We start from the raw sequence: 13,417 nt of genomic DNA, 5'->3' as shown, positions 1-13,417 counted from the left end.
TTTCTTGTTTGCTTATGGCTTTATACAGCTCGTGGAGTGCGGTATTAGTGCCAGCATCGGTTTTGTGGTGGTAAATAGACAGCTACGAAAAATATACATGAAAACTCTCTTGGTAAATAGTGTGGTCTACAGCTTATGAGATACTCTACCACAGGCGAGCAAAACCTTGAGACTTCCTTAATATTTGATTTCGCGCACCAGCTGTTATTGTCAAATAGACACAGACCGCCACCCCTTGTCTTACCGGAGGCATCTGTTCTGTCTTGCCGATGCATGGAAATACCAGCCAACTGTATATTATCCATGTCGTTGTTCAGCCACGACTCAGTGAAACATAAGCTATAAAAAAAATTGTATGTCCCGTAGTTAGGATAGTCTTGAAATGAGCTCATCCAGTTTATTCTCCAATGATTGCACGTTGGCCAATAGGACGGATGGTAGAGGCGGGTTACCCACTTGGATCTGCGTCCCCTGTATCGGCGTCTTTTCTTAATGCGAATGACAGGGATTTGGGCCTGGTCTTGTATCTGGAGTAAATCATTCGCGTCCGACTCTTTAAAGAAAAAATCTTTGTCCAGTTCGAGGTGAGTAATTGCTGTTCTGATATCCAGAAGCTCTTTTCAGTCATAAGAGACAGTGGCAGAAACATCATGTACAAAATAAGTTATAATCAACGTGAAAAAACACACAAAATAGTACAATTGGTTAGGAACCCGTAAAACGGCACCATCTCCTCCAGTGCCATTATCAGAGTATTTGAGATCATTTTGATCTCTAACACTGTCATTTTCATCTCTCTCTCTCTCTCTCTCTCTCTCTCTCTCTCTCTCTCTCTCTCTCTCTCTCTCTCTCTCTCTCTCTCTCTCTCTGTCTGTCAGGTCAAGGATGAAGACAATGTATGATAGGATCTCTCTAGCAGAACTTCCTGAGCTGCCTAGTGTCCCTCACCTAGCCAAGGTAACCAAACCACTACACAATTACTACAGAAACCACAGGGGACCACCATATTTTTGGAGGATTTGGCAAACTATGAATATTGTTGAATTATCTCGGTTCATTGAGATAAGATCTAGCTATGTACAGTGTACATACCTTCCTAACTATATGTTGTGTGCTTCGGTGTGTTCATAACTTGTTGTGTGTTCAGCTGCTGTGTGAGGATGCTGTTGGTCTCCGGTTCAGTCCAGTTCTGTATCCCAAGGTGAGCTCAACTTCAGATACACACAAATACACGCAGTGTATCACATCATGACCAATAACTGCTATAAGTGATTACTCTGTGTATTTACCAGGCCTCCCAGCTTATAGTAAGCTATGATGAACATGAGGTGAACACCACCTTCAAGTTTGGGGTCATCTACCAGAGGTTTGGACAGGTGAGTTTTGCTCTGTGTGTGTATTGGAGTTTAGATATGCTGTTTGGGTTTTAATAAAAAAAAACAATCTCACACTATTTTCTCTTTCTCAATGTCTGTCTGTCAGGTTTCGGAGGAGGAGTTGTTTAGAAACAGTGAGGAGACGCCAGCCTTCACTGAGTTCCTCAGTTTACTGGGAGAGACTGTAGACCTACAGGACTTTAAAGGGTAAGAGAGAGAGGGGCGGGGTGTTAAAAACAGACAGAGAGAGAGAGAGACAGAGAGGGTTATAGAACCCATTGCCCTTTATGGTTGTGAGGTCTGGGGTCCGCTCACCAAGAATTTGAATTCACAAAATGGGACAAACACCTAATTGAGACTGCATGCAGAATTCTGCAAAAATATCCTCTGTGTACAACGTAATACACCAAATAATGCATGCAGAGCAGAATTAGGCCGATACCCACAAATGATCAAAATCCAGAAAAGAGCCGTTCAATTCTACAACCACCAAAAAGGTAGTGATCCCCAAACCTTCCATAACAAAGCCATCACCCACAGAGAGATTAACTTGGAGAATAGTCTCCTAAGCAAGCTGGTCCTGGGGCTCTGTTCACAAACACAAACAGACCCCACAGAGCCCCAGAACAACAACAACAACATAATTAGACCCAACCAAATAATTGAGAAAGGCCGCCGTAGGCAGACCTGGCTCTCAAGAGAAGACAGGCTATGTGCACACTGCCCACAAAATGAGGTGGAAACTGAGCTGCACTTCCTAACCTCCTGCCAAATGTATGACCATATTAGAGACACATATTTCCCTCAGATTACAGAGACCCACAAAGAATTCGAATAAACAAACCCAATTTTGATAAACTCCCATATCTTTTGGGTGAAAAACCACAGTGTGCCATCACAGCAGCAAGATTTGTGACCTGTTGCCACAAGAAAAGGGCAACCAGTGAAGAACAAACACCATTGTAAATACAACCCATATTTATATTGATTTATTTTCCCTTTTGTACTTTAACTATTTGCACATCATTACAACACTGTATATAAACATCATATGACATTTGAAATGTCTTTATTTTTTTTTTACTTTTGTGAGTGTAACGTTTACTGTTCATTTTTATTGTTCACTTTTATTTATCTACTTCACTTGCTTTGGCAATGTTAGCATATGTTTCCCATGCCAAAAAAGCCCTTAAATTGAATTGAATTGAATTGAATTGAGAGACAGATATTTATATATATATATATATATATATATATATATATATATATATATATATATATATATATATATATATATATATATATATATATATATATAATAGGAAAGAGGGTGGGGGAGAGACTGAGAAAGAGAGAGAGAGAGAGAATGGGGGTTGACGGTGAGAGGTAAAGAAATGAGAGGTTAAGAATAACACAGGCTCTAATCCTAACCCCTGTTCCTCCTCTCCCTGTCCCTGTAGCTTCCGTGGTGGTCTGGATGTATGTCATGGTCAGACAGGTTCACAGTCAGTCTACACAGACTACAGAGAACAGGAGATAATGTTCCACATCTCTACCAAGCTGCCCTACACAGAGGGAGACACGCAACAGGTACACACACACACACCTAAAATCCTACACGTAACAGCACACACCTTTCTGAAAGCGTATGGTTACTTGCATAACCCCGGTTCTCTGATAAAATGAGTGAGATGTACACATGTGGGGGTTCGCTAGGACTGCCTACTCCCTCTGTAAAAAAGGCAGGCCTTTTCAACCTGATTGGCAGCCCTGTCAGTCACCATTCACACCCCTGTTCATCCAACCAATCAGGGCGCTTGAATGCGCTGCAGGACTCCGCCTCCCCTCACCTCTAGTTAGTGCATATTTTGCCATGGCAAGAGAAGCAAATAGTTGTGTTGCTGACAGACTTTCACATGTTGTTCCTAACTGAAATGTTGTGCATCCATTGATATGTAAGTGTTGGGAATTGTGTATATTGTGTTGTGCAACGCCTGTCCTGTGCAAGACTAGGCCTACTTGTCAGGTTTCAGAGTTTGAGTGAAGTTTGTTATGGTTAGCTTGTAGCTAATGCTAGTGTTTGTACATGCATGCGTTTGTATTGCCATATCATTAGGCTACTGTATTTCTACATGTGTATTAAGTGTTTCCAGTTCAAGTGTCAATAACACATGCTACCACTACTGTTATTAGCAGGCTGCCATCATATACAGTTGAAGTCGGAAGTTTACATACACCTTAGCCAAATACATTTAAACTCAGTTTTTCACAATTCCTGACATTTAATCCTAGTAAAAATTCCCTGTCTTAGGTCAGTTTGGATCACCACTTTATTTTAAGAATGTGAAATGTCAGAATAATAGTAGAGAGTGATTTATTTAAGCTTTTATTTCTTTCATCACATTCCCAGTGGGTCAGAAGTTTACATACACTCAATTAGTATTTGGTAGCATTGCCTTTAAATTGTTTAACTTGGGTCAAACATTTCGGCCTTCCACAAGCTTCCCACAATAAGTTGGGTGACTTTTGGCCCATTCCTCCTGACAGAGCTGGTGTAACTGAGTCAGGTTTGTAGGCCTCCTTGCTCGCACACACTTTTTCAGTTCTGCCCACAAATGTTCTATAGGATTGAGGTCAGGGCTTTGTGATGGCCACTCCAATACCTTGACTTTGTTGTCCTTAAGCCATTTTGCCACAACTTTGGAAGTATGCTTGGGGTCATTGTCCATTTGGAAGGCCCATTTGCGACCAAGCTTTAACTTCCTGACTGATGTCTTGAGATGTTGCTTCAATATATCCACATAATTTTCCTTCCTCATGATGCCATTATTTTGTGAAGTGCACCAGTCCCTCCTGCAGCAAAGCACCTCCACAGCATGATGCTGCCACCCCCATGCTTCATGGTTGGGATGGTGTTCTTCGGCTTGCAAGCTCCCCCTTTTCCTCCAAACATAACGATGGTCATTATGGCCAAACAGTTCTATTTTTGTTTCATCAGACTAGAGGACATTTCTCCAAAAGGTACGATCTTTGTCCCCTTGTGCAGTTGCAAACCGTAGTCTGTCTTTCTTATGGCGGTTTTGGAGCAGTGGCTTCTTCCTTGCTGAGCGGCCTTTCAGGTTATGTCGATATAGAACTTGTCGTACTGTGGATATAGATACTTTTGTACCTGTTTCCTCCAGCATCTTGACAAGGTCCTTTGCTGTTGTTCTGGGATTGATTTGCACTTTTCGCACAAAAGTACGTTCATCTCTAGGAGACAGAACTCGTCTCCTTCCTGAGCGGTATGACAGCTGCGTGGTCCCATGGTGTTTATACTTGCGTACTATTGTTTGTACAGATGAACGGAATTGTGATACAGTGAATTATAAGTGAAACAATCTGTCTGTAAACAATTGTTGGAAAAATTACTTGTCATGCACAAAGTAGATGTCCTAACCGACTTGCCAAAACTATAGTTTGTTAACAAGAAATGTGTGGAGTGGTTGAAAAAACAAGTTTTAATGACTCCAACCTAAGTGTATGTAAACTTTCGACTTCAACTGTAAGTGTATGGAAACTTGCGACTCCAACTGTAGTTTCTGGAACTTTCCAGCCCTATCCAGCCTGTTCTCGTGTAGCCATGGCTTCAGATAACATATAGCCCTAGTTAGGCCAGAGAGAGTGCCATACATTTTAATGAGGCCCTTTATGTCTCTCTCTCTCTCTCTCTCTCTCTCTCTCTCTCTCTCTCTCTCTCTCTCTCTCTCTCTGGTGACATGCTTGTCCTAGTAATTATACAATGACTATGAGGTTAAAGTGCAGACTGTCAGCTTTCATTTGGTAGCATTTTCCTCCATATCAGGTGAACCATTTAGCAATTACTCCATATCAGGTGAACCATTTAGCAATTACAGCACCAGGAACACCAACAATGGCCCGATGGCCAATCACATTACGGCCTCTACTTCTCCTTTTGGTGAGATTAAACCCAGCTTCATCCATGTAGATGTATTGATGGGGTCTTTCCATTGCATCCAGTTGAAAAACCCTCTGTAGAAATATGTATAGTTTTGTAAGTGATACGGAAAAAGTGATTTAGGCCACTACAGTAAATCACTACTTAGAGTAATCAACATTGAATGTGTCTGGATATATGCCAACCTGTACATACTGGAATCTTTGCTCTTTGACTCTGTCTGAGTTGCGATCAAAGGGCACTCTGTATAGCTGTTTCATGCGCAGTCTGTTGCGCTTGAGGACACGATCAACAGTAGAGAGGCTGACACTGTTGATACCCTCAAAATGTAAATGGTCCTCAATGATCTTCTGCTGATTTTCGCTCAGTTTAATGGCATTGTTCTCACGGACCATATCAACAATTAGGGTCTCTTGGTGTGGGGAGAACATACCTGTCCTCCCACCCCCATGTGGCAGTCTTTCAATTCTACAAAAAGAGAACATGGAGTTACAAAAAATATACATGGAATACTAGGCCTACAAACAGTTAGACCAACCCTCCATTACAATACTACAGTACATTGGTACAGTGATGTACTGAAACATATATTTACTTACAGTATACTATGGTACAGTATATAGTATGTCATACAGTAATTGCTGTCAACATTTACATACTGTACTATAATGTCAAAAATTGGTAATTACCTGTTCTCTTCTCTAAATCTTCGGATTATGGTGGACACAGTGAATCTACTGATGTTTGGTTGTACCCTTTGTCCAGCCTCCCTCATGCTCATACCATGGACAAGAACATGGTCAATCACAGTAGCTCGGATTTCATCAGATATTACTGTTCTTTGTCTTCGCTGACCACCTCGACCACCTCGACCTCCTCTCACACGAACTCTTCCTCTCAGATTTCTATCCATTGTAGGGCCTCACAAACCAGTGCTCTCTGAACTGGCTTACTGTATATGTTCCCTCACATCATTAGCCACAAGTGTGATCAATTTTGAGTTGTTGTGTTCAAGTGGTGACACCTGTGCTCTAATTGTGTTTGACTTTTGTCACCTGTGCTCACCATTATGCAGCACGGGTGCATCACAATGAAAATGTGTTGGCAAGTTATGTCTAAACAGGTGAAAAGTGCTTATGGTTTTGCCAAAAGAGTGATTGATTCAATCAGTGGGTTCAGGCAACTGAGCATTTGGTTCAGACAATAGGGTTTAGTGTTTTAGCAATTGAGAAAAACTGTAAAGACCTCAAAAGTGTAATATTTGGTCCCATATTCCACACAGCATACTAGCACGCAATGATTACATCAAGCTTGTGACTCTACAAACTTGTTGGATGCATTTGCTGTTTGTTTCGGTTGTGTTTCAGATTATTTTGTGCCCAATAGAAATTAATGTTAAATAATGTATTGTGTCATTTTGGAATCACTTGTATTGTAAATAAGAATAGAATACGTTTCTAAATACTTCTACATTAATGTGGTTGCTACCATGATTACGGATAGTCCTGAATGAATTGTGAATAATGATGAGTGATAAAGTTACAGACGCACAAATATCATACCTCCCCTGTTATTGTAATGGTTAGAGGGGGTATGATATTTGTGCATCTAACTTTCTCACTCATCATTATTCAGGACTATCCAGAATCTTGGTAGCATCCACATTAATCAAATTAGCATCATAAAAAAAGTCCCCATCAAAATCTGTCTGTTTAAGATAGCGATATCAGTTTTTTTGCATGGGCTGCATCTCGATCCACCACATCCGCCAATGGCGGCCTTCCACATCCACAGTGGAAGGTGACGAGCTAAAGCGGTTTTTGTAAAACGTCTTCTCACCAAAACGTCTCCGAACGGTTTGGCCTACAAAACTAATATGACCACTCTATGGAAAGATGACTCTCGTCTGAAGGTAGCCCGGTACCAGTTTTAAAAAAATGATGGAAGTATACACTGAGTGTACAAAACATTAAGAACACCTTCCTAATATTGAGTTGCAGATGACAACAGAAGTGCAACGCTATTTGGCTGGCAGCCACACAAGTAAATGAGCTTACAATGAAAAAGCAAGGTATTTTTTGCCAAAACGATGCATGGCCATCATATTTCTGTTTATCATAGAAAGAATGTAGTCAGCTACATTTCCTAATGTTTTGCATAAAGTGAATCTAGCATTTTACCAGAGAAAAGTAGGCTGGCTACACCGAGAGAAGTACCGGATAAAAGTAGCTACATATCAGTCAGAGCATTGTCTGCTGATAGAAAGCCTGTTTGTGAATTCTCATCCGAGTAGAGAAGTGCAACTGAAGCACAAAATTAATCTGATGCCCAGCAGAAATCACAATAAGAAGCATTTTAGTTGTGCGTTTACAAAACGCAGCAAGTTATTTCTTATGCGTTTTTTTTATTTTTTTCTGCATGAAAAGCAAAGAATTCTGCGTTAACGTGAACCCTAAGTTTAACTTGCTAGTAAGTAAGTGGCTGAATTAATAAGGTGACAGGCATCATATTGTGTTAACTTTCTGCCATGTTTGAGAAGTCAAAGCCCTTTGGATGAGTTACCTGTACAGCTGCCACTGCTATCTTTTGATTTCCTTGCATTTCGGCCCATCTGCTCCTCCTCCATCTTCTCAGAGCAGAGCAGGCAGGCCCGTTGCCCTTGCAACTCCAGACTCCACACAGACACAGCGTGTACACATGCTGCTCCAGAGCCAGTACTGTTCTTCCTTAAGATAAGCATGCTTCAAAACTTGGTTTATTTGCACAATGTCTCTTGTTCACGTTCGCTTGTAGATTTCCAAACTCACCAAAAATGACATTCGGTAGCTCCTACCTATATATGTATAACTTTATGAGCCTGTCTTTGCAATTTGTTTATTTTCGTTTCCGCTCATTAGTATATTTAGCTAGCAGCCTCCATGGAAATGCTCTATTACTTGTGCTCATTTTGTTACCATTCTGGTAATAGACGCCCAATTGGTTATTTTGCGTGTTTTTTTGGCGCCCCCTTGTGTACGAAGCCGGTAATACCATACATCCCAGGATGAGAGAAGGGCGGTATGACGATATGGGTGGTGGCTCATTCTTGATACACACGGGAAACTGTTGACCATGAAAAACCCAGCAGCGTTGCAATTCTTGACACAAACAGATGTGCCTGATCATAGCCTTCACCTGGTCAGTCTGTCATGGAAAGAGCAGGTGTTTATAATGTTTTGTACACTCAGTGTATAGGGAAGTAGTTTAGTGCCCCCAAACATTTGTTAAATATGGCTAATTGTTTAAATAATAATTTCCTGATCTTTCTTATATCTCTCAGATATAGGACAGACACTTTAAAACAAAGGTCCTTTTGATGTATTTTTTTACTATCTGTTTTTCCATGTATTAATCTGTTATTCAATGCGTTTCTATGGGCTAATAGCAGTAAGGCCAAATTCAATGTTTCATTAAATATTTTTTTCTGATACCTAAAGGGTTCCTAAAATTCTAAATCAAATAGCTAAATGATCCTTGGTATGACCACCTTAAAACAATTCCATATGTTTACACATCTATCTACCTTTGCATGTAGGCTTCTCATTATGCTTGTGTATCATTATTGTATGCATGAATCCTCATGAGTGTATTTATTCTTCCCTTTTTAGAACCACACATAAAATACCTTTAATGGAAGCAGCTGCGTCTGTGTGTGTGTGTGTGACAACCAAATATACAGATATGGACCTGTCGTGGAAATTCACCACTAAGGACTCAAACTCAATGTAAATGAATCAATCTTTAAATGTACCTTCAGATGTCATTCAAGTCAATATTCATCAATAATAATAAAAAAGCAGTTTCTGTCTAAAGAGACAAGACTAACAAGGGAAATACATGAACTAATAGTACAGGTAGATAGCAACAAAAAAACGGTACTACAGAGATACAAAATAAGTTAGAGGAAAAACAAAAAGAACTGGAGGAACTTATTAAAGAACAATCAAATGTAATCTATTACAAAAATAAAGCAAACTAGATGGAATATGGAGAAAAATGCTCCTACAACAAAGGAACACTACCAAAAATAATTTGCAGAAACTCGTTACTAAAGACGGAGTCATCTATGATTCTCCGAATGATATTTTAAAAGAGGAAGCTAAATATTTTAAGCAGCTGTTTTCTTTTCCGGCTCATCCTCACCCTCTGAATGATGATTACTGTAAGGAATTCTTTCCAAATAATACAAACAATTGAAAATTGACAAATGTACAAAAAGATCAGTGCGAAGGCCAAATTACAGAGGAATAACTTTTTGAGGCTATTCAAAACTTTCAGTCAGGAAAAAAACCCAGGGCTTGATGGCATATCGGTAGAGGTATACAGTGCCTTCGGAAAATATTCAGACCCCTTGACTTCTTCCACATTTTGTTACGCTACAGCCTTATTCAAAAATGTATTAAAAAAAAAAATCCTCAGCAATCTACACACAATACCCCATAATGACAAAGCAAAAACTGGTTTTTAGAAATGTTTGCAAATTTATTAAAATTAAAAAACATACCTTATTTACATAAGTATTCAGCCCCTTTGCTTTGAGACTTGAAATTGAGCTCAGGTGCATCCTGTTTCCATTGATCATCCTTGAGATGTTTCTACAACTTGATTGGAGTCCACCTGTGGTAAATTCAATTGATTGGGCATGATTTGGAAATGTGCACTCCTGTCTATATAAGGTCTCACAGTTGACAGTGCATGTCAGAGCAAAAACCAAGACATGAGGTCGAAGGAATTGTCCGTAGAGCTCCGAGACAGGATTGTGTCGAGGCACAGATCTGGGGAAGGGTACCAAAACATTTCTGCAGCATTGAAGGTCCCCAAGAACACAGTGGCCAACATCATTCTTAAATGGAAGAAGTTTGGAACCACCAAGACTCTTCCAGGAGCTGGCCGCCCGGCCAAACTGAGCAATCAGGGAGAAGGGCCTTGGTCAGAGAGGTGACCAAGAACCCGATGGTCACTCTGACAGAGATCCAGAGTTCCTCTGTGGAGATGGGAGAACCATCCAGATGGACAACCATCTCTGCAGCACTCCACCAATCAGGCCTTTATGGTAGCGGGGCCAGACGGAAGCCACTCCTCAGTAAAAGGCACATGACAGCCCGCTTGGAGTTTGCCAAAAGGCACCTAAAGACTCTCAGACCATGAGAGACAAGATTTTCTGGTCTGATGAAACCAAGATTGAACTCTTTGGCATGAATGCCAAGCGTCACGTCTGGAGGAAACCTGGCATCATCCCTACGGTGAAGCATGGTGGTGGCAGCATCATGCTGTGGGGATGTTTTTCAGCGGCAGGTACTGGGAGACTAGTCAGGATCGCGGAAAAGATGAACGGAGCAAAGTATAGAGAGATCCTTGATGAAACATTGCTCCAGAGCGCTCAGGACCTCAGACTGGGGCGAAGGTTCACCTTCCAACAGGACAACGACCCTAAGCACACAGCCAAGACACCGCAGGGGTGGCTTCGGGACAAGTCTCTGAATGTCCTATGTCCCAGCCAGAGCCCGGACTTGAACCCGATCGAACATCTCTGGAGAGACCTGGAAATAGCTGTGCAGCAATGCTCCCCACCATACCTGACAGAGCTTGAGAGGATCTGCAGAGAAGAATGGGAGAAACTCCCCAAATACAGGTGTGCCAAGTTTGCAGCATCATACCCAAGAAGTCTCAATGCTGTAATTGCTGCAAAAGGTGCTTCAAAAAAGTACTGAGTAAATAAATTAGCAACAATTTCTAAACACCTGTTTTTGCTTTGTCATTATGGGGTATTGTGTGTAGATTGATGAAAAAACCCAAATTTAATCAATTTTAGAATAAAGCTGTAACGTAACAAAAAGTCAAGGGGTCTGAATACTTTCCGAAGGCACTGTATCAAGCCTTTTTTTATATACTGAATGCTCCATTATTAGCTTGTTTTAACTACTCCTATAGAAATGGTAGTCTGTCAGGTACTCAGCAGGAATGTCTGATTTCAGACCCAGATGGCAAATATAAAGACCAGTCTATCTAAAATCTGGAGGCCTCTTACACTTCAATGTTGTGAAGCAAAAATACTAGCGAAATGCATAGCACTCAGAATTAAAAAGGTTTTACCAGGTATTGTTCATCCTTATCAGACAGGATTTTTACATGGACAATACATTGGAGATAATATACGACAATACTAGAAATGATAGAACAACATGAAACATCTAAGAAGCCAGGCCTGGTATTTATAGCAGATTTTGAAAAGGCCTTCGATAAAGTAAGACTGGATTTTATCAATTTCGGTGAGTCTCTTATAAAATGTGTAAAAGTAGTTTATTGCAAAATAGTAAATAGTCGCTACTTCTCAGAGTTTTGAATTGTCAAGAGGAGATAAACAAGGGTCTCCACTGTCACCATATCTATTCGTTATGGCCATCGAAATGCTAGCTAATAAAATCAGATCAAATAACTACATTAGAGGATTAGAAATCCAAGGCTTAAAAACAAAGGTGTCCATGTATGCTGATGACTCAAGTTTTATATTAAGTCCGCAAGCTAGATCCCTGCAATGTCTCATTGAAGATCTATATAACTTTTCTGGACTCTGGACTAGAATCTAATTATGATAAGTGTACAATATTACATATTGGATAATAAAATTAAAATAAAATACGTTAACCTGAAGTTTACCTATAAAATGGGCTGACGGTAGACATACCTGGTGATATTACGTGTTTACACAGGATTTGGGAATGTGTTCAATCCATTTATCATGTCACTCTGGGAGCCAGATGAAGGAACCAATGTTATTTATCTTAGAATGAGTTATAGAGGGACTGTCCCGTCTGGGGTGCCGGCTGGTACCATCTCGGTTGGGAGGGTCCTCCAGTAATGGTTGCCAGATGTTGGTTAAAACTTGTTTATCTTGTAGTATATAAACTGAGATCTCTCTTTGTCTCTCATTCTGATAGCAAGAGGTAACTCACTTGCAGCTTGTTATGTTGAATCTGGGTTCGTATAATTAAATACATTGTATCAAATCTCCATCTAAGAGTTTATTTGTATTCTTGCATCCTGACTTCCTTAATACCAGAGAAACTCATCTTATCACTTGGTATTCATATCACAAAATATATCAATGAGCTCTCCACAATGAATTTCAACAGAAAACTTGTAAGAATAGTCAAGATCCTGCAACCATGGAGAGGTAAATACCTGTCTATTTACGGAAAAATTGCCCTGATTAACTCCATAGTCATAGCTCAGTTTACTCACTTACTTATGGCGCTGCCTACTCCTGATGATACATTTTTCAAATCATATGAGCAAAAAATATTTCGCTAAACCAGACAAGATCAAGCATGCCTATCTATATAATGAATATGAACTGGGTGGGTTGAGATTATTAAATATAAAAGCACTAAACCTTTCTCTATAAAAGCTTCATTTATACAAATGTTTTACTTGAACCCTAAATGGTTCTCAAGTAGATTACTAAGAAAAGCTCATCCATTGTTTAAAAAAGGCCTTTTTGCCTTTGTGGAGATTGCCATGTCTCATTAATTGAAAATGAAACTCTTTCAAAGTATCTCTTTTTTTCAAACAAGCATTGCAGAGCTGGTTACAATTTTAATTTCATCCCCCTGAAAAGATAGAACAAACATTATGGCTGAACTCAAATGTGCTGGTTGATAAAATACCTGTATTTATGGAAAAATCTTTGAAAAGGGTATTTTGTTTTTAAATGATATTGTAAATTGAAATGGTAGAGTTATGTCTTTCATGGAGTTATCAGAATTGTATGGGAAGGTCTGCTCAGTCCAAGATTACAACCAAGTGATTACAGCATAACCCCAAAAATGGAGGAGGCAGGTGGCAGTGGGAGGAGGTAGGAAACTGGTCTGTCTGCCCAATCAAAACTGGCGGAGGAATAAAAATAGCATGAATAGGAAAGTATACCAGTTTCATTTGAGGACCAGGATGTTGACAGCTGTGCCATACAGACTGCAAAATAGTTGGGAAGAGATTTTTGATATACCGATTCCATGGTACAGGGTGTATGAGTTGATATATAAAA

At 40.0% G+C, this 13,417-nt stretch overlaps 1 protein-coding gene across 4 annotated transcripts in view; it reads left to right on the top strand.

The window, feature by feature from the left end:
- The window catches only part of LOC121579760 (rap1 GTPase-activating protein 2), an 87,616-nt gene that overhangs the window by 58,130 nt on the left and 16,069 nt on the right, over positions 1 to 13,417 (top strand). For all 4 annotated transcript variants that reach the window (XR_006002947.1, XR_006002948.1, XM_041894626.1 and 1 more), the window contains exons 9-13: positions 879 to 957; positions 1,148 to 1,201; positions 1,293 to 1,376; positions 1,483 to 1,583; positions 2,837 to 2,966. Coding sequence is in view for 2 of the 4 variants with exons in the window: in XM_041894626.1 (XP_041750560.1) it covers positions 879 to 957; positions 1,148 to 1,201; positions 1,293 to 1,376; positions 1,483 to 1,583; positions 2,837 to 2,966 (448 nt within the window). In the remaining 2 variants the exon portion in view is untranslated. The remainder of the gene's footprint in view (positions 1 to 878; positions 958 to 1,147; positions 1,202 to 1,292; positions 1,377 to 1,482; positions 1,584 to 2,836; positions 2,967 to 13,417) is intronic.

The sequence above is a fragment of the Coregonus clupeaformis genome, chromosome 13 (assembly GCF_020615455.1).
Source record: "Coregonus clupeaformis isolate EN_2021a chromosome 13, ASM2061545v1, whole genome shotgun sequence".
In the NCBI taxonomy this organism is placed as follows: domain Eukaryota; kingdom Metazoa; phylum Chordata; class Actinopteri; order Salmoniformes; family Salmonidae; genus Coregonus; species Coregonus clupeaformis.
Note: the sequence above shows the minus strand (reverse complement) of the source record. Positions and strands in the feature narration are given on the sequence as shown.